The sequence below is a fragment of the Archocentrus centrarchus genome, chromosome 8, assembly GCF_007364275.1.
Source record: "Archocentrus centrarchus isolate MPI-CPG fArcCen1 chromosome 8, fArcCen1, whole genome shotgun sequence".
NCBI classification, from domain to species: Eukaryota; Metazoa; Chordata; class Actinopteri; order Cichliformes; family Cichlidae; genus Archocentrus; species Archocentrus centrarchus.
Genome location: NC_044353.1, coordinates 21,718,681 through 21,746,495, shown reverse-complemented (window position 1 = coordinate 21,746,495; position 27,815 = coordinate 21,718,681). Strand labels below are relative to the sequence as shown.

At 40.3% G+C, this 27,815-nt stretch overlaps 2 protein-coding genes across 4 annotated transcripts; both read left to right on the top strand.

Moving 5' to 3' along the window:
- Nucleotides 1–564: 564 nt before the first annotated feature.
- LOC115784464 (metalloproteinase inhibitor 2-like) lies at nt 565–8,174 on the top strand. The gene is made up of 5 exons (XM_030735686.1): nt 565–915; nt 5,934–6,034; nt 6,123–6,231; nt 6,337–6,461; nt 6,610–8,174. The coding sequence occupies exons 1-5, from the start codon at nt 786–788 to the stop codon at nt 6,805–6,807; spliced, it is 663 nt and encodes a 220-aa protein (XP_030591546.1). The 5' UTR covers nt 565–785; the 3' UTR covers nt 6,808–8,174.
- Nucleotides 8,175–8,829: 655 nt separating this feature from the next.
- usp36 (ubiquitin specific peptidase 36) lies at nt 8,830–26,070 on the top strand. Of its 3 annotated transcripts, none has more exons than XM_030736198.1 (20): nt 8,830–8,980; nt 12,894–13,159; nt 13,311–13,532; nt 14,271–14,381; nt 16,866–16,968; nt 17,071–17,138; nt 17,817–17,887; nt 18,603–18,685; nt 19,429–19,540; nt 19,650–19,790; nt 20,081–20,181; nt 20,276–20,405; nt 20,549–20,911; nt 21,141–21,365; nt 21,831–21,946; nt 22,126–22,806; nt 23,077–23,285; nt 23,542–23,727; nt 23,831–23,946; nt 25,413–26,070. In XM_030736198.1, exons 2-20 carry the CDS (start codon nt 12,907–12,909, stop codon nt 25,542–25,544), a joined length of 3,423 nt encoding a protein of 1,140 aa, XP_030592058.1. In that variant the 5' UTR covers nt 8,830–8,980; nt 12,894–12,906; the 3' UTR covers nt 25,545–26,070. The 3 variants fall into 3 exon arrangements, with proteins under 3 accessions (XP_030592058.1, XP_030592057.1, XP_030592056.1); XM_030736197.1 differs by having other exon boundaries at nt 20,276–20,414; nt 23,080–23,285; XM_030736196.1 differs by having other exon boundaries at nt 20,276–20,414.
- The last annotated feature ends 1,745 nt before the right edge of the window (nt 26,071–27,815 follow it).

The window sequence follows — 27,815 nt, the reverse complement described above, 5'->3', positions numbered from 1 at the left end:
TATCTCAAAGGGAAATAGTCTACTTTCTACTATTGTTGCCTAAAATCATATGAAGAAATAATAAAATATGGGGGAAAAAACAAAACAAAATAAGAGTTTATACAGGTGAAACAAAACAAGAAATTAGTCTTGTTTAATTAGTAGTAAAATGGAGCGTTATTCTGGATGGAGTAAACCACTTTAATACTTTTATTTGCCTATTTTCTATGATAATACCTAAATGCGTAACACTTTCACTGCGAGGCTTTTACTTTACATTTGAATCATGGCGTGCTCACAAACGTGGTTATTAGGTAAGACTTCATATTTTTAAAAAGCGTAAGCCCCGGGGATCGTGTGTCAGAGGGTGATGCTGTTGTTTATCTCCGTGATTTCCTAAAAACAATTATCCGCCTCCTCGTGCAGTAAAATTATGACAGACGGAGCGTTGCGTAGTTTACGAGGTGCGTGTGTAAAGTCGGGAGCTCCTGACCTTTGCTGCGCTCCTGTCCACGGGAGGGTGTGGGGAGGAGGAGGAGTTTGCTGGCATAATAAAACGCGGCAGCTGCTGAGGGTAGTGAAAAACAGATTTGGAGGAGGTGTCAGAGTGCAGTCTTCAGAAGGAATCAATGCTCTCTCATCCCTTGTGCATCTTATAGTTTGACGAGAGGACCGTTGTGTGTTGATTTGAAGCTGAGGATTGCGGCTCTTTTCCTTTACGCCTGCCAGACAGACTGCTCAACGCATAAGTTCATTCATCTGTAGTTTCCTCCTCCCGTTTTAGTTAGAAAGCGTAGTTTTCGAAGATGACCTGGACGATGAACAGATGTTTTGTCACTTTGGCCATCCTGTTTCTTTGGCGAGTGGAAGAAATGGCAGAAGCCTGCAGCTGCTCCCCGGCGCATCCTCAGCAGGCGTTTTGCAACTCAGACGTCGGTAAGTTGGATTGTAGACTAACAATCAATGTATAAAGTTGTGTTTTGTCATTAATGCATTAGTCAGTAATATCTAGGATGAATTGGTTTATTTTTTTCCGCAAGGAAACAAACTATTCTGAGAGGAAAACTGCCCCGCTCCCGTGTTTACAGTTACAGTGGGAGGAGGATTGATTTTTCCGTCCCCCAGTCTTTCTTTCCACCGCCCTCCTCCTTTTTCTCTCTAATCATCTGTTGATAGTCTCAAGGCTCCACAGACGCATCAATGTACTGCTTGGAAATTTAGCCCTTTCTGTATCATTTTAGGCCTTTTCATCTGCAGTAAAGGCACCAAACGTAAAACAGTTTCCCCATTTTTTTTTTTTTTTTGCCCCATCATTCCTTGTTGTTGAGAAATGTTTTTTTTTAAAAAATCATTTGTGGAGTTTGACAAAGAAGAAACATAACTGGAGTCTTCCTCACCACCTCAGTTATCATCCAGTTTAGGAACACTTAGATTACAGTGGCAATTTACTTTAATCCCACTCAAAGGCTGCAGAGGATAATTCCCCTTTAATTTTGGCTATTACAAAACACTGCTTGTTGCTGCCTTCAACACAGGCCGTGAGTTAACAGGAATCTTAACAGTGACCAGCCTGTTTAGCTCAGGGCCTTTTTTCTTGCTTGTGAGATGGCTGAGTGTGTGGCATGTATACAGAAGGCGACTTATTCAAAGATTTCTACTCATTGGATTCCATTGGTCAAGAGGATGAATAAACTTTATTATGCTACCTGAGAATTTACAGCACTGGAAAGTCGGATACTGGGCACTAAAAGTTATCTTTCTTCTTCTATTTTTGCACTTTAGGCATTACAAAGAGAACATTTTAAAATTAATTCAGCTTTTTAATGAGGTAGATTATGCAGGACCATAGGTAAACTAAGGTAGGTGCATGACCTTGACCCTTCACTCCTGCTTCAGCACCATGGATAGACCCTCATACAAACATAAACCACTACAGCAGGGCTCCTCAACTCCAGGCCTTGAGAGCCCCTGTCCTGCAGGTTTTAGATGTGTCCCTGATCCAACATACCTGAATCAAATAGCTGAATTACCTCCTCAGTATGCAGTCAAGTTCTCCAGAGTCCTGCTAATGACTTCTATATTTGACTCAGGTGTGTTGAAGGAGAAACACATCTAGAACCTGCAGGACAGGGGCTCTCGAGGCCTGGAGTTGAAGAGCCCTGCACTACAGAGTCAAAAGATCGGTCTTTCTTTGCCAAAGGTTCTTGAGTTTGTTTCTTAAGGGCTGCAGCCGTGTGCTCAAGTTAATTAGAGAAGAATTCCACCCTTGACAATAGTTCACCAAAGTTGCTCGGTCACAGAGAGGACAGTCAACGGTTGCATAGTTGCACAACTTATTCATGCGTCAGAGAGACAGTTTGTTAAGTTTGCATTTCAAATCACTGTCTGCCACACAGAAAATGGATATACTGCTACCTCTGTGGTGTGATGAAATGCTACATTAAGTAAGCGTATTCAAAATAAAGGTCATGACCCACCTTGGGTGGTTTTCTTCTTCAGCTTTTTAAAAATTGAGGTGAATCATGTTTTTCCTTGAGCCGTGACACAATTGTCATTCATGTTACAATAATTTATGCATTTGTATCAAATGTAGGATTCATATGTAGAATAAAATGAGTCAAAATATAACAACATTGAAGTATTGCTAAAGTTGCACATATGTAGTGCTGGTTAGGATGTCTGGAGTATACAGAAAATTACTAAAGTGTAAGAAGGTCACTGCAGAATACTAAGATTAATGGGTGAGTGAGGTCTGTTGAGCCTTAAGTCAGAGTTTTTAATGTCATGATGGTGATTCTCTTTTAATCTGGGTTTGTCACCATGGCAACTTATGCTGCGGCTATAACCAGCTTATTTTGCAGAGATCTGGATAGACTTGAAGATGGGTTGGTTTGAGAATAAGAGCTAAGAATAAGTAGCACCTTTTAGTATCCTAAGCAACTCTTGGGTGCTATAGGAAAGAAACAAAAAACAGTGACTCCTTTTTAAAGTATGAAATTCTACAAATTGTACTTTTAAATGCCCCAGGAATTTAAAATCTACGGTGTCTTTATATGACAGGGCTTGTACTACACTTTGCAGTTATATATATCTGGAACAACAGCGATTTGAAGTTTCAGTTCTTCCACTCATGGCTAAATCACAAACTTGTGAAGATGATTGGTTAAATCAGACATGGCCATTTCAGGAGGGGACGACCTCTGTTTAGCGCTCTACTGTTTCTTGGGAACTTTAACATTTTTTCAAACTCTCCACGACATGATCCTATTTACTGAAGTATGTTATTGGTCTGTTTTGTGAAGAAGAAGAGTTAAATGAACAGAAAGTTAACTTTAATGTGACTTCTGGGATGAAAGCAGCCCTGCAAGCTGTGCAAACAGAGCTGATATTAAAACCAGATTTCCATCCTTTGAGCCTGACTAAATATGTGCAAATTCCCACAACAGCTGCTTTAAACTCCAGCATCACTTGCAATAGCGTTGAACTGATCCATGCAGTGGATGCTGGAGTTCGCTTGCGGCTCCCCTTAAGAAAGCTGCATGTGAACATTATGTTCATAACCTCAGTCACGTGCAGACTGGGGCGGGGGGGGGGGGGGCGGGGGGGGCACAGGAGAAAACACTAAAACTGTTAAGCAAACTGTACATTTTGGTGCGATGCACAATAAAACTAATGGCATATATAAACACAGATGTGGTTTTAAAAGCTACTTTCAGCTGCTCCCTTATCACAAGGAATTGCCGCAGCAGGTAGCTCTCACGTGTTTGATTTGGCAGAGTTTTACACCGGATGCCCTTCCTGATGCAACCCCAAAGGGGATTTGTGTCTCCAGCAACCAGCAATCTTTTTGCTTGCCAAGCAAATGCCACACACACACACGCACATATACACACACACCCTATAAATTTCCACTTTTAAGAGAAAACAAAAAAGATTATGGTGGATTAATCCGTGTCTCTTCGGACAGGATCAGCAGTCAGTTTGAATTTGTACTTTACTTTTTCTCATTCAAACTCTGACCACTTTGTGGCTCCTCAGAGAGGAAAATGAGGGCACGTGCTCTTCAATTACATGACATGCATTTGCTTTTTTTTTCTCTTTGTTTTTAAAAACCCTCCCATGACCACAATAGTGCATGCAAAATATTGTGTTTATTGTTTGAGTAACTAGAAAATTAGATGGTTCCTTCAGTTTCCAGTTTTGTAAAACTTATGATTTTTAAAGGGCTTTGTCAGCCTGTTCCAGTAAACATCAAGGCCCTGGGAGAACTGTGTACACACTGTGGACCAGCACAGAAAATTAAGTTGTATTTCTAAACTGCTTTAATCTGAGGAGTAAAAAAAAATACATCAGCTCAAATAGGTGGTGTAGGTGTTATGGGATATGACATAAATAAATAGTCAAATTTTCTCATGTTAAAAGTGGCTTAAATGAGCTAAGCCTAATTCTAAAACTGCTCAAATTATATATCATCATTCACATAAGGCCCTATTTTCAGTGTTCATTTTTTTTTAACATTCTGTGCTTATTTCCACCTGCTCTACTGTATGCTTTTAGGAGCAGGAGAAGAGGTCTGTGTTTGATTGGACACATTTGAGCGAAGGGGATTACCACTAATCCACTCTGCAGAGAAGCTGGAGAGTTTCTCGGCACCGGTGCCTCACTGTGCATCAAAGCGAGGGAGGGAGTTTGTGATATGTAAACAGCAAAAAAGAAAAATCTGGTGACTGGTGTAGCTTATCCCTTAAAACAGCTTTTCTTTTGTAATCCCTGTTGACTTTAAAGGGCTGTCTTTTCCTTGTATACACAGGAGATTGTTAGGCTAAGAATGCCTCTGCAATGTGACTGCCATTTGTGTCTGTTCCCGTGCTGGCTGCACGAACCATCCCCATCACTCCATCACTCCATATGTGCACACGTTCTCCTTTTTTCCTCTTGATTCCCTTTGTTAAGGATCGATGCTTTAGACCCTTAAAAGGAGATGTTCTCTAAGCCTCGTCGAATGAGGGCACATATGGCTCGCAGCTTCATACCTTCATATAAAAAAGCAAATGAAAAAGCTTGATCTTATTTGGCAAGGAATGATCAGAGACAGTCAGCAGTTGCTACCTTGGGAAAGGACTGGACTGGAACTTGAGAGAAAACATCTGGTTAGTGTTAGCTTTGTCGCTTGTTTCCTCCGTTTAAAAGCCAGATTTAAGTCATTTTGTGAACCTTTTTTTAATCGTTGCACTCTTGTGAATTTTCAGTAATCATCGGGCGTCTAATTGCGAGTGATGAGATCACACTGTACTGTACTTCTACATTTGAATATAGATAAAAAGGAACAGGAACTGTAAAAAACACGAGTCATATTTTTTGTTGTCTACTCAGGGTTTTAGCTCAAAGGTTCATCTGTATGGCTCTAATAGTAATTTTCCACACAAGCGTCTTCTTTCCTTTTTTTTTTTTTTTTTTTTTTCCACATAAGCTCTTCTCTTCCCGCTTCAGAGTGCAAGAGAGAAAAGGAGGAGGCTTCATGTGAAAGGAGGAGGTTGATTTGCATGTCAGCACCTCTCTCCAGACAGAGAGGCAGGCTGGCTGAGAGGCCTGGGGGTGAGGAGGGAGAAATCTAGTTCAGCTTTTTCAAAGACTGCTGACTGGCTTCCTCCTGTGTCGGCCCAGGAACCTGGGAACAGGGAGCATACATTCCTTCCTCTGATTGCAGCTGATGAAACACTCATGTGCCTCTGTCTTCCCAGGACCTCGCACATGCAAACTCCTCAGATCCAAGCCACAGCAACGTGCTGCGGCCAACTCCGGCATGCCAAACCTGGGCCGGGCTTAGATCAGATACAGATAGATCCGGATTCAGTTCTGTTTTAACATAACAAAGCAGTGTTCCACTTAGAAAGCTTGGCATTCACATAGAACGAATGCTAATGTGAACTGGGGTTTTTTTGTTCTTTTTCTAGTTATCAGGGCAAAAGTAGTTGGAGAGCAAGAGGTGGATGCTGGCAATGATGTCTATGGGAATACCATCAAGCGGGTCAAGTACGACATTAAACAGATCAAGGTAAATAGGATAAAACTATTTTATTTATCATTTTCATGTCTGGATAAAAACTTCAGTGGAATCTAAATGTTCTGGTTTGAATTCTCAGATGTTCAAAGGTCCCAGCCAAGTTATAGATGCCATCTACACAGCCCCCTCTTCTGCAATGTGTGGAGTGTCTCTGGAAACTAACGGCAAGAAAGAGTATCTAATCACAGGTATGACTTTTAACACATCACAAGACTAATATTTCAATAATGTCCTTTAATGTGGCTTCATATCAATCTCCGCATTGCTTACATTGCACTCTCTTTCCACTTTAGGGAAACTGGAGGCTGATGGGACAATGCACGTCACTCTGTGTGACTTAATTGAACCCTGGGAGGCTATGACTGTCACTCAGAAGATGGGCTTGACTGAGCGCTATCAAATGGGCTGCGAATGCAGGGTATAAAAAAATTATCATTAAAAGTCCAAGGAGTAGTTAAAGTTTACATTTAGCAAACCAAAAACGATCACTTCCCAATTGCACAAAATGAATCACTGCAAGACACACTGCTCATTGTGACGATCTTTGTGTCTTTTCTAACCCTCAGATCACTTCCTGCACCTCCGTCCCCTGCATGACCACCAGCCCAGCCGAGTGCCTCTGGACAGACTGGCTGATAGAGAAGAGTTATAACGGAGGACAAGCTAAACACTATGCGTGCATCAAGAGGAGTGATGACTCATGTGCCTGGTACAGAGGCTCTACACCGCCCAAAAAGGATTTCATGGACATCGCAGACCCTTAAACTCCACCACTGTGCAAATGTCTGCAATTGAAATATGCCAGCATATAAATATCAAAAACAAAAATAAAACCCTCATCAAATTCCCATTTTGATTTTATTATTATTATTATTATTATTATTATTATTATTATTATTATTAAGAAAGCAGAAGGGTGAATTCTCCAAAATAAAAAAAAAAAGTTTTTAATTGCAGGTCTCATGTTTTCAGTTAGCATTCTTATGAGCTCAGCACTTTTTTGCCCCTGAATCTAAAGCACGTCCTCATAAACCACTTCTCCTTTAGCTGGAACAAAGGGAAAAGCATCATAATTCAATAATACTGTCAAGAATCTTTGTCTTCCTGTGCTGTTAGTCTCTAGAATTCTTTCAACTGTAATTATTAAAGCAACATATACACACTTATTGATCAAAGTTCTGCGACTCTACTTTGATAAGTAACACCAGCTGGCGATCATCATCCTAGCAGAGCTATCACAAGGAACAGCTTGCCTGTTGTGCCTCAGATTCTCTCTTGTGCTGAGCGTGCAAAACTCGTCACCTCCATGCTTTTTTAAATGTGTGTCGATTCTGATTTGTGTTTTAAAGCACGTTGTTGATCACAAGACACAGCTTTGCGATCACAATTGCTGCTTTTGCTATGCTATAATCCTGAATAGACAAGAATGCACTTTGAACGTAATTATCGCAGTTGTCATGTTGTCTGTAATGAAAAACGTGTTGGAATTAAAAGAGGATTGAATCCTCCATTTTTTTTTTTTTGTATTTTTTATTGTTTGGTTTTTACATATATATTACAGCTCTTAGCTTTGGAATACTTTACTATGTGTGAACACATTTTATTTAAGGTAATAGAGAAAGCATTCAGAAAGCACTCTCATTTTCTGATAAATAAAATACATAAATGTGTGTATACTGCTTAAAGTTAAGGGAGCACATTAATGACACATCAGTTTGGTCAGTGGGGGAAAAACAGTCATCACCCCACCTCAAAGTTAAGACTGTTCAAGTGTTCCCTTAATTTTTGGGGGCAATATAAGGCCAGATATTTTCATAGTATAAATAAAACTGTCTAGAATAAAATCAATTTGACAGCTATTTTAGATTCTGAGTTAAATAACATATTGTAACCAATGATTTTTCTTGCAGAGGTAATAAGATGACCGTCAGTGTGGTGCAAATGTGACTTGAATAATTAATATGAGAGTGTAAAAAGATTCTTCATTTGAAACTGTATTCAAGTATGATGTTTTTGTGCTGGTTTCACGTGGGACTTTTTTAAAGATGACTTTTGCATGCATATCCATCTGAAACATTGTAAATTTGACCATTATATTAAATGCCAAACCTTGTTTCGGCATCAAAACATGCATACTGTCGTACTAAATCTGAACGATTTTTTTCAGCAAAGATTGTGTGTGTGTGTGTGTGTGTGTGTGTGTGTTTTAGATATGTACATATAATGCAGCTCATTGGGAATTATCTTAGCTTCTTCATTCGAGGCAAAATGCCGCCGCCTAGTGGAGACAACAGCAACGTAACATTCACGAGTCCATCAATGTGCACAGATCAGCAAACATGAACCCATTCAGCATTTCACAGCATGCAAACCGTCTCACTTACTATAGAATTTAAATGTTACCATTCTCATATCTAAAGGTGCGGTTTTTATGATAACACAGCTGACCCTTGCAATGAGAACTGAATTAAATACATGCATAAACCGGAAAAAAAAAAAAAAGATTTTACATTAATAAAAAAATCTTTAGATAAATGGGAATTGTCATAAGGGAAAGTGTTTTGTTTTTAATCCTCTGGGAATTTTCGTGAGCACGAGTAGCCGTGTGATGCAGGCCCTGCCATGTCTCCGCGCGTTTTGTTGTTATATAAAAAAAAACCTTAGCAGGTATCGTGCAGAGCGCATCGATGGTAAACAGCGCTGGCTGGAAGTCACGTGTAGTTCTCCCACGACAGATCGACGTCAAGTTAAGCGCCGATTGGCTGAAACTTTCGGCTACTGCGTGACATGTGCTCCGATTGGTCCGTGATGCCTGTCGGTCATTTTTTTTCTATCGCCCTCTCATAATGCAGCATGGGCGAAAATACCAGACTGAAGAGCTTTATCTGAGGAAGCAGACCCTTCTACTCTAAATTATTTTGTCCCGTTAAGCGAAAGGTGAGTGAATGGAAGCGCGTATTCGTGCAATAATTGTTCCCTGCGTGTTTACGTGGTGGTGTCGTTAGGCTAAAAGGCGGGATGTGGCGGTTAGGAAGGTTGTTAGCTGCCTGGACGCTGGGATGCTAACCCACATTGCAGCAGTGAGGGAGGCTGGCTCTCGCCACGTTAAGTTAGCTCGCTTGCTAATGGTGCTTCTCGTCATGTGAAACGGTTAAAAGGCAGAACACGAAGCAGTCGATATCAGGGTGAGATAAACGATTAAACATCGAGCAGTTGCGATATTTAGCGACGTTTCCTGCTCAAGTTTTGAAACCGTTCAGGTCGAAATTAGCTGCGGCTGAAAATGAGCAAACTAGCATGTAAGCTTGGGTGACTGGCCCGTGGTGGTGAGTCCAGTAGGTGAGCAGAGGCTACCCCAACTCCTCGGAGCTCATAACGACATTTAGGAAAGGCAAGAGCTCAAACTTGGTCAAATTATGGAGCCAGCTACTTTTGTAAATACGCTGAAACAATGCAGTGGGGGATTTTAGAAGTGATAGCTTTAGCCTGAGAGTGTGTGCTTGTGGGAATCTCTTTAAGACAGAGCAGGTTTTTTTTGCTGATATTTTCGCCCTTTTTAGATTAAAACTGGGGTAGTCATGTTGTTTTTACGTGTCATTAGATTAGGCAAAACTTTGCAGCAATTTTGTACTTAAAGTTATTTGAGAGTGGTCTGTTTTATAGTCATATAGGATCTGCTCTGTGGTGGCAGGTCTTGCCTGTGGGGAAGCACCATGTGGTGTTGCAGTGGGTTTGCTCCTGTGCTATTGGGTGACTTAAAGCGGCTATGGGAGAGGGGCTGGTTGTATTTTCAGATTCTGGTGATTGTTTAATACTTAATAGGATTTTATTTATTATTTTTTTTAATTTCCCACTGCAATCTCCTATTTTAAATAGTCATGTGAACTGTTTCAGGGACAAAAGAAAGTTTTTAAGTTTAAATGTGGTATATTGCCTTTGTGGCTCAACAAGCAAAAGATCCCTGGTTTGGTCCTGGGAGGAGTGACAAATCCTGGTGGAGCTGTGTCAGGAAGGGCATCTTGCAATTAATAAAAACGTGCCAAATCAAACAGCCGTGGTGACCCCTTGTGAAGTGGTTTCTTTCTTTTATGATCTATTGCGTCTGTGTATCCAAAAAAGAAAAGGAAAGAAGATGTTAACATAACTTGCTTTGATTTGCATATTTTTTATGTCACAGATAAGTCCAAAATCAAAAGAAAACTCATTTTAAAAGTCGTAATAAGCAAACGTTTCAAACTTTTGTCTGTCAATTGTTGAAAAAAAAAAAGGAAAAAAAAGCAATAAATCAATTCTGGTGTAATTTATCCTTCACAAGTAAAAGCAATTTTTGGCTGCTCCATTATTCACAAGGGGTCACCACAGCAAGTAGCTCCGCATGTTTGATTTGGCAGATTTTAACACATGATGTCCTTCCTGATGCGACCCCAGAGGAATCAGTCTCTCCTGTTGGGAGCAAGAGATCTTTTACTTGTGTAATGTGTAAATCCCGACACTATGGAGCCACAGTCTATCCAACACAAGTAATTTTTGTAAGCATTTAATGAGAGTTCAATTCAATTTGTATTCCTATAGTATGAATAAAATATCAGTCTGAGGATCTGCTTTTAAAATAGGAGACAGCCAGGCTATAATTTTCTTAACCTCTGTAAATGATAAGACTTTAAATTGGGCATATTGACAGTTCGCTACATATTAATAACATAGGCAGAATGACAAGATAGCATGCTAGATGAGTGTCCTTCTGTGCTTCCTTCACTTTTTTCATTGGAAGCAGCATTGATGGACAGTGGTACAGAAACTAAAACTATGCTAACTTAAAGATTATAACACAAAGTGGAAAACAATTAGATGTGGCTTAACTCGGCTTTCTTTTTCAAATTACCCAGCATTTTACACAGGATAACTTCTAGCCCTCTTAACACCAGAAAGCTTTATCAGTGACATTTTATACTTGATGTGAACTGGAGTTCACAACTCTACCAATTCTCACACTACAAGACAAGATTTTTTTATTTTTAAAATTAAGCACAGATGTAAGTAGCTATCCCCAGTTTTTTGGGTCTTTTTGTTTGTTTCTTTCTTTTGTTTTCAGGTGTCACTGCTTGTGAAAACCTTCTCGCCTTAAATAGATCTCTCTCTTAAATGGCATCATTTCCGATAACTGGGTGGCGGCATACCCCAAACACCAGTACAAATGTTCGAAAGTTTCTGTGCTATGTACACATAAGACTACTCAGTGACACAGTCAGAATAAACATCTGTGCTTTGGTCAGTGCATCGGCATAGCTGCCTGTTTGGACGGTTGCATCACTGCAGTTTGCTCTCTCCCTGTGGGCTCTGTGCTTCTTAGTTGTATCAGTATCAGCAGCATGTGAAGGTCAGCGTGCCCTTGTGCATGCAATGCATGTTCAACCCTCCTTCCCTCTTCATGACGTCACTGTCCACTCTGATGAGCAAGACGCTCATTGAACTCTTTGCCTTTGGTGCTTTTGTCGTAGTGCTGTATTGTCTGTATGATGTAATGCTTTCACTTTTTTTGTTTTTTTTTTAAGAGGGTTTGTTGTCCCTTTAAAACAATGTGGCTGCTCGTCCACATTTGCGTGAGTAAACTGAGAGAAGATTGAATGTTTTATACAATGTTGTAAGTCACTGTAACGTTACAGAAAAACAGAACTGTTATAAAGAGCATTTAAAATATAAACTTTAAAAGCATGTGTTTAATGCAAGCTACCTGTCAGCGATACCTTAAGAAGTGGTAGTGATTGAATTTGTCGCAGCAAATGCTTATAAGGCCAACTTAGTTTAAACTGAGTGGCCATGATGTGTAATAATAGGTTACTTGTGTTTAAAATAGTAAGTGATGAGGTCAGTGATTGATAGTTGAATGTTTTCCTTGAGCGATTGCAGGTCACCTACTCAGGGATGTCCTTTACCCTCTAATGCTCCAATAGTTTGCAGTAATTCTGTTAACTGCAATGATCAGCTGTGTAAACAATGTGCCACTCTTTCCTTTGGACTTTGATTTATTCATTTCTTCCTCCGGCAATCAACTGGCCAGTCAGCTTGATCGACTAAAACTCTTCATCAATCTAATGTCTGGTCAATGATGACTGGGCACCCGTAATCAGAGCTCCTTCACTTAGCTGACTCTGGTGTGGAGTTGTTGCAGAAATATCAAGACACAGTTATCAACATTGAAATGGTGCTTTGATTGCATTCAGCTTCTCTCTATATGTAGAAACACATGGAAAATATATTTAGGCTTATTTGTTTAATTAGACATTCAATTAGATATCTCACTGTTGTGACAGAAGGTTCAAAGTTTTACTGATTAAGGAGTTGAGATAAAGCACATTTTAATTGAGCCAAAACTTGTATAGGTTGTATAAATGTGATCTGGCAGTTAACAGCAGCTGCTCACACCTTATGTGTAAGCATAAATGCTCAGCTTCTCCTATCCCATACGCTCCCCCACCCTATGTTACTAACATCTGATGCCTTGCATAACTGTAGGGACAGCTGCCAAGAACCAGCTGGATGCACACAGTCCTTGTATCTCTTGTGAGGTAATTCAGGAAATGGGCCTCGGGAGGTACCCACTGGAGGACAAACAAACAGGGGCTTAATTTAATAGTTAGGAGAGAAATGTAACTTTTATTTGCATAAGATTTAATTTTGCTCATGTTTAGCTCAAAAGCAGTCAAAGGAATTCAGGGAGCATTTGATTGCAAATATTTTAAAAAAACATGGCATATTGTTGATTTCTTTGGCAAAATGGTTAAGCAAGCATTCTAAGCTGCTTTGCAGCCTCGTGAAGTGACACTGACACCCAGTCTGTTTGTCCCTGCAGTGATGTTCCAACAATGCCGATAGTGGATAAACTCAAGGAGGCTTTAAAACCTGGTCGAAAGGATGCAGGCGACGATGGTGACCTCAACAAGCTATTGGCCTCTTCTGCTAAGAAGGTCCTTTTGCAGAAAATAGAGTTTGAGCCTGCCACCAAGGGGTTCTCCTATCAGCTCGACAGCCTAAAGAACAAGTATGTGATCCTCAATCCTAGGACTGAGGGTGCTACAGCGCAGAAAGCCACAGAGCCTTCTCAAATTAAGAGGCAAGGTAAGCACTCAAAATGAACTGAAAATTGAGTTTGATGGCCTGACATTTTCCATGTTTGACCTTTTGTCCTTTGATGCTTACGCTGAAAGCTGAAAGTTCTGCCATTCTGTCCTTGATTAATGTCACAAAATTAATTGTATTCCTCCTTCAGTCTCAGAGAATGTGGTCGGGGGCCAGAGTGATGGGATCCCTGCTCCGCAGAAGATGCTGTTTCCAGGGAACAAGATTGCCCTTAAGTGGGAGCGTGTGTACAGGGTGGGAGCCGGCCTCCACAACCTTGGAAACACCTGCTTCCTCAATTCCACAGTGCAGTGTCTCACCTACACGCCACCACTTGCCAACTACTTACTCTCAAAGGAGCACAGCCGTGTCTGTGAGTAGATTTACTGTCCCATTTACTGTTTTTTTTTTTTTTTTTTTTTTTTTTTTTTTTTTTTTTTAACACTAACAACTTCTCACAGAGTTTGGGGAATTTTTTTTTTTTTTTTTTTTTTTTTTTTTTACTTGGCCTGTGTGCCGGCATGTGGCTGAAGAAGGAAAAACAAGAACTGTAGCTTCACTTGATTTGGCCAATTAGTTTATTTGGTGCTTGTAACTTGTGTGGTTTCAGGTTTAAGACTGCTTTAAAACTGTGCAGTTATGTGATCCTGTAAACCCCATTGCCAGAGCTTGAAAAATAGACTGTATATAAATGACAAACACAGTGTGATGTCAGCATATTGTTTGTGGAAGATGTTTTTGAACTATTAAATTTGGCATATTGATGATCACTGTGTTGGGTTTGTATTCAAACTGGAAATGGCCATATTTGGATGCAAGGGTACAGTTAGGGTGTTGCCAGCTAATACCAGTACTGGCTAGCTAGGTTAGTAAAGTGCATTGATAATTCACTGTGATTTTTTTTATTTATTTATTTTTTTCATTTAGGTTGTTGAAACCGCTTCAAGCAAAGTGTACATACTAGAAAAATGGGAAAAAATCCAGCATTTTCTTGAATTTAAGAACGAACAGATTTCAGAACTGAACTGACTTGATATTCCTGATTGTCACAATAACACACGTCTGTACTTCTGTCTTATGTGTGGCTTTTATGTTCTTGCTCGTTCTTCAGGTCACCAGTCAGGCTTTTGTATGATCTGTGTAATGCAGAACCATATCATCCAAGCCTTCGCCAACACAGGCAACGCCATTAAGCCGGTCTCCTTCATCAGAGACCTAAAAAGTAAGATCACCCACCTTCAACAGTAGACGTTTGTGTCTGAGCAATTTTTGCCTTGTACTTGTATCACAAGAAGTCGTAATTATTGGTTGATGCGACACTGGGCAGTGTCCTGTGTGGTGACAATGGCCAGTAACTGCAGTACATAAGTGGAGCAGTGAGACTGCAGTTAGTGAATGAATCCCGTGTAGACAGTAGGAATGAGGTGTGAGTAGTACCTTGGCAAGGTGAGTTACTGTGCTGTAGTTTCATTGCACCCTAGTCCCCTCCCTGCCTGTCTGCTTTCTCTTTGTGCTGCTGCAATCATGTCTCCACCTCCTGTGCCTCATTTTCTCTGCCTCCCTCCTTTCCCAATGCCCTCTCTGTCTCCTTGTGACTGCGGGCTTTAGCACAAAAATGTACAGGCCACCTGCCTCCCCCCCAAATCAGAGCTCAGATGTACAGCATGTGTGTTCAGGTTCTCTATACATTGATTAAGCTAGTGGCCTCCTCTGCAGCCTAAAATTTGTCACTACTGCTGGAGCGATTTAAATGCACACAATGAAATATCAACCTCGGTACTTCTGGTCCAACACTAACGACCATTAATACAGTGCCATATCTTTACAGAAAAACAAAAGAGCTTACTGCTGCTGATTCCTGAATTGCCTCCAGATCTCGCAGCTGAGGTTTCACAAACAAAATAAAAAAACATGACACACCAGTTTAATACCCACAGATTTTATGTCTTCAAGATGTTGTGTCCCAGCTCTCCTAGAAATGCCTGGAATAGTTCATTGTAACTTGGGGTATTGTATTCCTTTATCCCACTCTGGGATGACTCATTGTTGTGAATGTGCAGGGGTGCAGTGCTCGGAATATGGTGATGACCACATTATTATTCTACCAGCTCATCCACTTTTCCATTAGGAAATAACATTAGGGTACATTAGCTCTAATGTGAGACTCTTACTGTAGAGCAGTTGCCACTCTGTAACCATAACATGTTTATTAGGTCATTATGCCATGGGCTGGGTGGTTGCAGGGTGTACAAGATTTCCTGATGAAGGACACTTAAGTAGTTAGAGTGAAACAGTGTGTCCACTGTTACTAATTGACGTGCTGACCTCACATCTATCTACAGTAGTTACAAAAAAGAGTGACTCTTAACCTGTTTGGAGAAAATTACAACTTTGATAACTGGATGAAGATAAAGAGACTGAAAAGAAAAGGGACAAACGTGGCAGAAGGAACTAACACCTGAATCAAATGATGTGACTGAGATATTTCCTTGTACAAAAAACAAGAAGATTCCAACTTTGAAAACTGCCCTGGTGGTGCTCTGAATGAGACCCTGCAGGAGTTTTGTACTGTCCAGTGCACCAGTGCGGGAAGAGAGTGTAGTGCTAGTCTAAGGAGTCTGAGGACTGGTTTTCACCACCATTTAACTCAGTTCAGTTCTGTGACTGATAGCAGATTCAGTGCCAGCAGTGTGGTGTTTAAGCATTTACTTAAAGGTTACAGGAAGAGAGGTACAGATACTGAGTTTAAATTTGAACACATTAGAAATGCCAATAAACAGGCTGGTTAGTAAAGTCTACTTATCCGAGTATTTTTGACTTCATGTGGCCAAACCGAAGAGGCTCTGTGGTTGTAACACAACCCAAGGCATACTGTGGAAAAGGCAAGAAACACAGACATCTTGGTGTCTTGCAGCCAGTGCCCCTTATGGCCAGCCCTCAGCTGTGAAGACACTCCTCTTAAAAAGCAGTGATGCTGTATGTCTATATCTTCATCAAATTTGATAACAAGTTCAAATCCATCCATCTGTTTATTTTCTTAAATTGCTTATCCAACTTAGGCACCAGCTCCCATGCAGCCGTATACTAGCTGTCATTTGGCAAAAAGCCAGGCACACCCTGAACAGGGTTCCCTGTTCACCACATGGCTAACACAGAGGTGAACAACTACACAACCACACGTGATCACATCCACAGTAATGGTCAATTTAGAGTCTGTGATGTCACTCAAATAATTTACATTTTATCAAATTACAAAAAACATCACTGAGGAGTTAGAAAGGTCAAGTCAGCACATTTAAAACCACAGCAGTTGACCAAAGTGCTGGACATCTAAAATAATCAAACAACATAAAATAAAGATAAAATGACATTTAAGACAGGAAACATAATAAAAACCTGAGTAAAAAGAACACAAATAACGTACTCAGAACTCAGTCTGATTTAAAAGCCAGAGAATAAAATGGGTTTTAAAAGTGTCTACTGTTGGAGCGGTCCGGATGTGAAGGGGCAGTTTGTTCCACAGTTTCGGAGCAACGACTGCAAAAGGCCCGATCTCCTCTGCTTTAATCTGGACCTCTCTGTGTTGAACCTCCTTGTATCAGTAGGTTTGTGGCTAAAGGATGAACAAAGGCATCATTTTGGTAGCACATCCTTGTCGGAAGCATTAAATTTCCTCCCATCTAACATGCACTTTTGTCTTCCATAGAAATTGCCAGACATTTTCGCTTTGGCAGTCAAGAGGATGCCCATGAATTTTTGCGGTACACCATTGATGCCATGCAGAAAGCCTGTCTCAATGGATATCCTAAGTAAGGGTTTGTGCTTATTACAACATTTGTTTATTTACTAGTCACATGAGTTGCATGAATAACCTTTTTTTTTGTTTGTTTTGTTTTTCTTTTTGTTTTTAGGCTCGACAGGCAAACCCAGGCCACAACATTGGTTCACCAGATCTTTGGAGGTTACCTCAGGTCAAGAGGTATTTACTTTTTCACAGTAATATGGGGAAAATTGTCTTTGTCTTTTACTGCAGTTTTCCACATTTGTTGCTTCTGGCATTCCTTTATTGATCAATTAACGTGCAGACCAGATGGCTTCATACATGTTTATATCTAAAATACTAAATAAGCCTAATATAATCTTTTTAGTCATGCATGGAAAACTGAGAGGTGGAATATATGTGTCTTACCTTGGTTTGAGTTGCAGATGTCCATAAAGTCATCTGTTTAATTTTTTTAAGGAAAATTGAATATGTAGGATAGTAGATACTCTGATCCTTAAAATTCATTTAGATCCTATTTTACTTGAACCCAGATGATCTTATTTAAATTAAATGTAATCTTTTAAAAAGAGACATTCATGATGATTAACTTTCATATTGAAAGTGTCAAAATACAAAGGTTTCAGATTAAGCAGCAGCTTGGGTAATTTTAGGGCTGCGTTTTTATGTGGTTTCATGTGTTTTGCTTGTTCTGGAATGGAAATCTAGAGACCAGTGAAAATGTAAAAGGAATTTCCCCTTAAAGTTTGGTCTGGTAGTTTGAGGTCCTTGACAGTTTCATGTTTACAGGAACTCGAACTGACGTTCCTGCAGCTTGAACAGATTTTACTTTCAGGTATTGTCAGAAGAGTAAGACTTGTTTTTGTTTTCTTTCAGTAAAATGCTCTATTTGTAAAAGTGTGTCAGACACATATGACCCTTACTTGGACATCGCTGTTGAGATACGGGTATGTTACACAAAGATTTATTATTACATATTATTACACAACACTAGCCCCTGTTTCACATCAGTCATGTATGACAGATATTTGTGGTTTATCTGTCCTGGTATTCCTTTGTATATAGTCAGATGACAGGACCTTGGTTATTTATAAACATGTAATAACAGAATGTCACATGACATACATACATACGTATACCTTATTTGCAAACTACATAGTGAAGCTACGTAGAAACTTGTTCAGTTTTAAAGACGAACAAAACTGTGTTTAAAAAAAAAAAAAAAAAAAAAAAAATACCTTTAACCTGTAATTTTGTATTTATTCATTTTAAACCTGTCATTTTAAGAGAGGCATTTAAAAGCCATAGTACATGTGTTGATTTCTTAGGTCAGTCATTTAAGATCCCAATTGTAATACACATTGTTCTCTACTGAATTCACATTGTGGCTGTCGATCTAAATTTACCCGCTGTCTGATCATTTAACCTCAAACTGCTGCCTTCATAGTGATTCATTTATATTTTAAATATGTATATATCTCTCTCATAGAGGAACGATTTAACACCCACAAAACATTTAAAGTTAAAGTTTTACATAAAAATTTGCTATGTATGTATGAATGTATGAATGTATGTATGAATGATTGATTGATTTATAATGATGGAAATATATTTTTGTGCTTTTTTGGAAAGTTTGATAACCTCATTTTTCTGTTGTTTTAGCAAGCAGCAAACATAGTGCGAGCTTTGGAGCTGTTTGTTAAGCCAGACGTTTTAAGTGGAGAGAATGCCTACATGTGTGCCAAGTAAGTTCTTCTTATGTAGTCAAACTACTACTCACCAAACACTTTAATTAGGTACACCTTGTTAGGACCGGATTGGACCCCCTTTTGCGTTCAGAACTACTTAATTCTTCACGGCATAGATTCATCTACATGCTGGAAACATTCCTCAGAGATTTTGGTTTATATTGACATGATGGCATCACACAGCTGCTGTAGATTTGTTGCCTGCGTATTCATTATGTAAGTCTCTCATTCCACCACACCCAAAGGTGCTTTATTGGATTACGATCTGGTGACTGTCGAGTTCATTTGAGTACAGGAAACTAATTATCATGTCAAGAAACCAGTTTGATATGATCTGAGCTTTGTGACATGGTGCGCTGTCCTGCTGGAAGCAGCCATCAGAAGATGGTCATAAACAGAAGGACACGGTCATCAGTAATACTTGTTTGAACAATGCTCAGTTGGTAATAAGGAGCCCAAACTGTGCCAGCAGTTTCTGAATACTCAGACCAGCCTGTCTGGCACCAATAGCCACATTCAAAGTCACTTTAATCACCTTTTTCCACCATTCTGATGCTCTGTTTGAACTTCAGCAGTAATGTGACAGCATGTAGTTGATGATATATGATTGGTTGATTAGATATTTGCGTTAATCAGCAGATGTACAGAACAAAGTCACCGGTGAATATACATCTCTGGGGGGTCATGAAAATACAATCATTTAAAGCGCTACATTATAATTTTTTTTCTTATTCCATCAGGTGCAAAAAGAAAGTGCCAGCCACCAAACGCTTCACAGTCCATCGAACATCTAATGTACTCACCCTTTCACTGAAGAGGTTTGCCAACTTCAGCGGTGGAAAGATAACAAAGGTTGATTTATTCTCACGTCATTGACTTTGCTTTTTTTGTTGTGTTTAAGAAACTGTCTCATTCCTCAGTGTGTCTCATTTCTTTCTGTCATTTTCTTCATCGTTTTCAGGATGTCGGTTACCCAGAATTCCTGAACATCCGCCCTTACATGTCTCAGAGCTCAGGCGATCCTGTTATGTACGGCCTCTATGCTGTTCTGGTGCATTCTGGCTACAGTTGTCATGCTGGACACTACTACTGCTATGTGAAGGCAAGACAATCTTGATAAACCACCTATTTTTTTTTTCTTCTTCAAGGTCTTTTTGACAATAAAACAAGAAACATGACGGAAAAATGGCTTTAAAATTCCTCCCACTACACCTTGTGGATTAACGCTAGGTGGACAGGAAAGGTTAAAAATTAGCTGTTAGCTGTCTGAGTTTGATATTGAAATGAATCTTTTCCACAGCTAATTAGTGATTAAGATTTGAAAGCTCTGTCTGTTGGCATTATGTGGCAACTTGTTTTATTTTGTATGTCTCCTCTCGTTTATCCTCTTAGGCAAGCAACGGACAATGGTACCAAATGAATGATTCAATGGTGCACTCAAGTAACATCAAAGTGGTCTTGAACCAGCAGGCTTATGTGCTTTTCTACTTGAGGTGAGACAATAGTGAGTGCTGCAAGGGCTCAAAAAGGATGTCTTTACCTCCTGGATGTGTACAACAAACCGGACTCTTTGTTTGTGTGTTAAAGGATACCTGAAACCAAGAAAAATGCAGATGGGCAGACCACCAAGCAGGGGATGTTGCATTCCGGGAAGAATACTGCACCATCGGAACAGATAAAGAGGGCCAACCTGAATGGACCTCTCTCTTCCCCACAGGTGAAAAAGGTATAAGAAATATTTGACTTTAGGCTTTTTGTAAAATTGCAAATGTGTTTAAGTTCTCTTGCTTCAACCATTTGGAAAAAGTGTTTGGTTTTTTTTTGTTTGTTTTTTTTAAATGAAACCTGTTTTCTTAACAGAAACTTGAGCCAGCCCAGCTGCGCAAGATCCAATCGATGGATGGTGGTTTGGGTTTGCCCATTTCCAGGAATGGTGTGAGCACTCAGCCGCAGGCCAAACTGTCCAACTGGACGTCTTCCTCCAATGGTCCACCAAAGCTGCCGGGTGGACCCACAGTTATCGAGGAACCTTTCAAGAAGGTGAAAAAGCCCTCCCCACAGAGCCAGGCACCATCCCGCAGTAGCACTCCAACCCCTTCCAACAATGGGGTCAGCAGAACGGAGGGGGAGAAAAAACAAGGTGGAGAAGGCAGAGGCATGGCAGCGTCTACCTCATTTAAGTCTTTGTCTGATTCTTCCTCTGCCGACACCACTGACTCAAAGGTACGATATCCAGTGAATAAGAGCAAATACAAATGTTTCATTAAGGGTGGGATCATGACAGGCTTCTTTTTTGTCTACAGTAACATAAAAAAAAAAAAAAAATACAAGAGGGACATCCTCGCATTTCAGAAACCATATTGAATGTAAAAGATTAGATCTGCTTTATACCTGCTTCGTGTGGCTGCACAGAAGTGTAACTGCCACCTTTTATTGCCTTTCTTTTGACCAGGACTCCATTGGCCCCAAAAGTGCACCAGTAGGAGAGACTCCCTCTACTCCTCGGAAAAGCTCCAGCGGCCTGGCGTCTCCAGCAAGGAGCGTGGAGCGCTCTCAGAGCACAGAGGAGCAGAAGACGGCAAAAATTAAACCCCCAGCCCTCGGCAACATCACATCTGAAGCCACCAGCACCATGTCACCTCCACCTGCCAAGAAACTTGCCCTGTCAGCCAAGAAGGTGAAGGTCATCCCTATCTGCAGCAGTTGCCTCACTTCCTGTCTTAGTACAAGCTCATAATAATTCTGTTTCCTGTTGTCACTCCACACCGCTGTCACAAATTGTGCCATTTATTTCAATTAGTCCTTTTTTATTAAGGCAAGTAATGAGCCATATTCTGCTAGTTTTTATGCCTTTATGTAATGTCTTATTTCTCCAGCGTACCGTCTAATCAACCACATGTTAGCTCTTGTTTAAAGTTTGTCTTCTTTTCCTTTAGTTTGTTCTTTTTTTCTAATCATTTCTAATTCTTCTCTGCCATACCCTTTCCACTTTGTTTTCCTCTCCATTTTTTCTCCCCTACCATCCTTTTAATCACCCCGTTTCGTTTTTTTTTTTTTTTTTTTTATTCTCTTCCTTATTTTTGTCACACTCATGGCTATTTTCTTTAGACCACCAAGTTTTTATTTATGTCGATAACTGCAGGCTCGCAGCCGGAGTCCGAGCAGCATTGATGTTCTGCCCCGTTTGCCGTCCAGTGACCCCATGCATCAAAATCAACTTAACTCCCTCACCTTTGTCTCACCCACTCACACTCACAGGTATGTATGTGGGAACTTATTTCATACTGTGAATACTTACACTAGGCACGGCTGACTTGTGACTCTGCCTCTCCATCAATCACATTAACTGTACTTAGAGGGTAGTATACCCTTAATGTAAATGTCTCCATTCAAATACCAATACCTAAAAACACAGATGATCCTTAATTCCTTTCCAGAGCTGCAATCATCCAGTCATCACCTTTAGCCCATTCCAGTGGATCCTTCAAATCGCAGAGCCCTCAGAAACAGTCCCCCCTCTCCACACTGCAAAAGCCAAGCATCAGCTTTCACCTTAAAACAAACGGCCTTCATTGTCCAGGCCCAAAGAGTCCCAAGTCTTCCAACAACCTTAACTCTGTGGTTCAAGAGCCAGACCTCGACGACCCTCCAGCTCAAAACGTCAAACAGAAGAAGAAGAAAAAGAAGCGACGACATTCTGAGATAGCGGTTGTTCCAGAGCCAGTAACATCTCCAGCTCCAAAGACACAGTGCAGCACTGCAGAGGCTGATAGTGAGAAGAAGCACAAGAAGAAAAAGAAGAAGCGAAAGAGGCCGAACGAAGATGGAGAGGAAGTGAAGGATCGGGCGTGTGTCCCGTCTCATTTGGACACGTCAAACCAGGAGGAGGATTGGTGTCAGGGTGGCATGTGGAGTTTGACCCCCCAGGCCAGTGCAGAAGAGTCTAAGCAAAAGCCTCAGCTGTTTGCCACAAATCCAACAGAGCGTGAGTCAAACCAGAACGAGCAGCAAACGGATTCTGTGTTGAAGAAGAAGAAAAAGAAGAAAAAGAAAGAGAATGTAGTTCAATCAGGAGAGGCATTGCAGGATACAACATCTGCACGCTCTACACCAGAAAGGTAGATTAGAGTACATTTTCTCTCTTTGTTCAGTCTGATTTTGTTTCAGTCTGTGTCCTCTCAGAAAGTCTATAGACTGACTTGACTGTATGAATGAAGATCTTTTGCAAATGTTATCATTATTCACCTCTTCATAAAGTACTTGAAATAAGATATTCTTTTTCTTTAAATATTTAATTTTCTCAACCTTCAGGGGAAGAGTGAGGCAAAGTAGTTGCTTCTGTTATATGCCTTTCATTTCCTGTTTCCTGTCTACTTTTTCCCCGACAGCAGTTCTGAGATGAAGCCCACAGGCAGTCAGAATGATACAGGGGATTTGATAATGTTAAAAAAGAAATTACAAATGAAGAAGAAGAGGCTAAAAGAGGAGATGCGACAGTGGGAGGAGAGCAAGCGTCCTGATGCTGAGACTGAAGCAGTGGAGCCCCCGTCCAAAAAGAAGACGAGCGATCGAGAGAGAATAAATAAAGAGAGCACAGGTGTGTGAGCGTGAACTCAAATATGCAGTGTGAATGTACAGTGACCACCTTTGATTGGAGGCATTGCCAAAAGCAGTCCGCACCTCTGCAGCCTTTCAGCCTTAATGTGGAACGACCAGTTATTTCACTTTTGTACTGAGCGTGACTCATTAGATTTTGAGAATGTCAGATTCAATCACAGTTCTGTGCCTCTTTTGTTTATTTATTTCTGATTATTATGTCAGTGTTTTTTGTTTGTTTGTTTATTTTTCCCCAGCCACAGTGGTAGTGTGGGACAGCCAAGTGAAGGATGGCTACAAACGCAGCGTGGCACCAGCAGCTGATGGAAGTACATCAAATGGCCCGACCCGTTCTGCACCCATAACTTGGGATGGGAAAAAGACAAGTAATGTGGTGGAAGAGCTGCTCAGGAACGCTTCGGATAAAGCCTATGGAGCCAGCGGTGAGATGCTGAGTCATTTGTAAATCTGAATGGTTCACAAGACTGTTAACATCAGCAAAATGTTTTTTTAAAAGCAATAAAGGTTTTTCTTGGTCTTCGTTAGTCCTCAGCTGGGATGGTGAGGTCTCTACTGTAAGTAGAGATGCCACTGAAGATGCCCGCAATGCCAAATATGATACTGTGATTGACGAATGGGATGAAGACTTCGACAGGGGAAAGGTGAGGGCTAGAATACAATATTGCACATAGAATGTCATAAGTCACAGTGAGGCATCTGTCTGTTCAGACTGTAGGTTAGAGTTTAGGGAAACTTGCATACAGTGATCACCTTTGTGCTCGAGGTCACGTTTCTCATTTTTATGGGCAAATGTAGTGTCGCTAACCAGATACCTTTTTGTTCTTACAACTTTCATAGCTACTTGTTACATTTGGTGTGTTTATTGTCCAATCCAACGCTATCCCTGGAAAGCTTCTCTAAAAACGTGTTGCTGTTATTAAACAACACCACACCCCCTTCTCTTTATGATGGCCAGTTTTTCATCCTGCTTTCCTGTGTGTCAGTTTGTTTTTAAATGGCTGAAGAAGTACTTCTCAGAGAGTAGGGCTGGGCGATATGGACCAAAAATAATAGCTCTATATTTTTTTAGCTGAATGGCAATATACGAGATATAAATCTCGATATTTTTTCTTCCCAAAAGCTACATGTCCCAAATGTCACAAGGGCACTTTTATTAGCATTCAGCTGTAGATGTACATGAGAAATTGCTCAAGGATAAACCACTGGCATATTTAAATAATAATGCTCCTCAAATAAATTAATGCTTTTTTCCTCCATAACAAAAGACTTAGAGCTGTGCTATTAAAATGTAAACAGAAAAGATACAGAGCAAAAATAGCAAAAGGCTGACTTATTTTTTTTAAAGGGAATCTCCAGTGAAGTAGACTTCACCAAAGTGCTTCCTCTTGTGTGTACTCCTGTACATCTAGTACTCTGTGCAAATAACAAAACCTGTAAACAGACTGAACAAAATTCCGTCCTTCAGTCAGCAGGGTTCTCGCCAACAGATACGTCTGCGTATCTGCCGGCTACATCACAAGCATACAAAAAACCCCACTTAAGGTCATGTGACTTACAGTAAAAACCAACTTCTGAGGTGTGGCGGCGCCCTCTTGCCTGCAGCCAGGTACTCTTGGCGATGCCAGAGCATACGAACGGATGCAGTACGAAGGCTGTATGTACACAAAACACAGCGACAGCGGAGGATTTCAGGTTTCCAAAAGTCGCCGACGTCACCGGAAAAAGTCGCTAAATTTGTCACTAGTCGCTTATTGTGGGGGAAGAAGAAAAAAAAAAAGTTGCCAGCAGGGTTTGAAAAGCCACTAAATCTAGCGACAAAGTCGCTAAGTTGGCAACACTGCCATGCTGTCGCTTTCGGCATGATTTGCGGGTGAAGCAGTGAGGGAGAGAGGTGGGGCAGTGTGAAGTTTGCACAGACAGATTGGGAGAAGAGAGGTGAACTGATGGAGCTACAAATATGAGTGTAACGTGACATAGACTAGATATAAACGATATTGTCTCATCTTATATCCTGTATGAAAATATATCTATTTCTTAAAAACTTGATATATTGACCAGCCCTAATGCTAATTTAATTTCAGTTGCCCCCTTTTCCACTCATTAACAGGTGAAGAAAGTAAAGCACTATAAAAGAGAGAAGTGGAGAGGCGGCAGCAGCATCTTCCAGAAGATCCAGGACAGGCGGAATAAGTGGTCTGTAACACCCGGAGGGAAGAGAGTTTTTGGAGTCCGACGCTGAGAGTCCAGATTGCTGCTGAAGTCTTGCTGGCTTGAAATTGAGACAAAAATACTGCATACCAGACTCATGTACTTTCTTTCTCTTGTTTTAATCTGTCTTGTTTTAAATTCCCCCTATTCAAGAATAAGATATGTGCCAAAAGAAGCACACACGACTGCACTGACAGTCTGACAACCCTACACTTAAACAAACCAGCTGAATTTCATCATCTCCCTTGTAGATGCTACAGTGCTAGGCTTAAGGTTTTCTGTGCATTCAGTATTTAAGTCCTTACATGCTGTTGTCACATCAGTATCATGCTATGTTTGCATCCTTTGAGCCTCTGCGTTTGCCCCGAAAATGTGCTACTGTGGAGGGAAAAAAAAAAAGATTTACGGTAATTGTGAAAGCTAGCCTTGCTGTGCTGAAAACTGTGCACTGTCTGTGAGCATACTTTTACAGACAGACGTAAGGGCTTAGTAAGTTAGATATGAAAACACACAAAAAAGTGACCTTTTAAAAAATGTAATTGTTCTATGCCAAATTACACAGATCAGCTTACTTATTTGTTAATCTTTTAGATTTACACATCTTTATTTTGTATCTTTTTTTTTTTCCTTTTTTTTTTAAAGTTGATTTTATTTTGTACTCTAGTGTCTGTACTGCTTATTTTCAAGGACCAAATTTTGCCTGCATATTGTTGGTAAAATTGAGGTTTAAAATAGCCACCCTTTCTCTAAGTATGCATGTCTAAACTGGCTCGAAACCTGTTTTAAATTGAGGTTTGATTCTAGCTCTGCAGTCTTTATTATGCACGCGTTTTTTCCCTCGACAGATTCAGCTTTCACGTTGATACAGCTGAGACCACAAAAAAAAAAATGCTTGGGAGATTTCTCTGGATGTCATCAATTTATGGAGGAAACACATCGGATGCTATTTTATTTTTTTTATTTATGAGATATTGTTTTCTAACAGTTCATAGTGCAATCATTGTGTGTGTTGTAGAGGTTGGGATTTCTGGAGGAACTCTCATCAGAGCAGTTATTTTTCTACCGTGCAGCTATCCAACTATGTAGCTCATCTCATCGGTTCTTCATTCAGAGAACGCTCAGTTTGGAATCTTTGCATTTCCATTCTCAGTAACAAACCTCTCCACAATGGGTCCTTTACCACTAAACTGAAGTTAAAGGGTTACATTTGATACTTCAGGCACTGTGTTAGGATGTGATGACCACATGAGTTCTTTTCCCCTTGTATCTTATACCTCTATGCAATTTTCTGACAGTCATGCTCGTCACCTAGAAACTGGGCTGAGACTCAGGAACCCAGACCTCCTGCATCCCACCGCCACCTCTTATCAAACCCCCATTTCAAGTAGGACTTGTCCCTTGACCTAGACCACCTTGTTGCATCCTGTACATCTAATAGAAACTGTTTTTATACAAAATATTTCAGGTGTGGAATCCATGAAATCATCTTGCGCCAGTTTGGGCACAGATTGCATAGAGAAACTAAAGTTATATAAACAAATGCTTTGCCAGTGTAGACTGTACAGTCCATCTTGTGCTACCAGTGTTCTCCTTGTAAAGATCCATGCATTTCTTTTCATTCTAGAGATGTTGCCTTGAATTGGCTATAAAAAGTATAGGATTTAATGTTATAAATATGTAATTTAAAGAAGATCTTTACTGTGCTATCAAATACTCAGAATAGTCGGTGGGTGTTGAGAATTTATCTACAAGTGTGTTTGTTCATTTGTGTGTAAGAGAGATGTCTGTTTTCATGCAAGTCCTTCCTTATGTCACTGTAACGTGTACAGTACAAGAGAGACAGTGTCATTTCCAGGGGACGTTTGTTGGCTGTGCATTCGACATGGGGTGTGACTGTCAAACTGACACAGAAGAACATTTACTGGAGTGAATGGGCAGTCCACATGTTTGCATTGACGGTTCTATATTTTGCAGCACCTTTTCTGACCAGGGAAGAGAGTTTTCATAATGAAAGTTGCTCTTGCCTCATAATAATTAACTGAAAAGGTGCAATAAAGTTGTGACTTTTGTGAGCTGATTGTGCATTTTTTTTGTGTGTGTGTCTTCCTCTGCTTTTTATTTCAGTCTAGAAATGAAACACACTGCGTTCTTAAAAAATATTTCTACTGCATGTGTGTTGTTTTTAAAAGGGGATTTGTGAACTCTTGTTACATTTTAAACCTGATTTATCTAAAGGGATAGATGTTGCTTATCTATGGAGGTTGAGCCACTTGGTGCACTTTGTTCAAACAGCTCGCTGCCA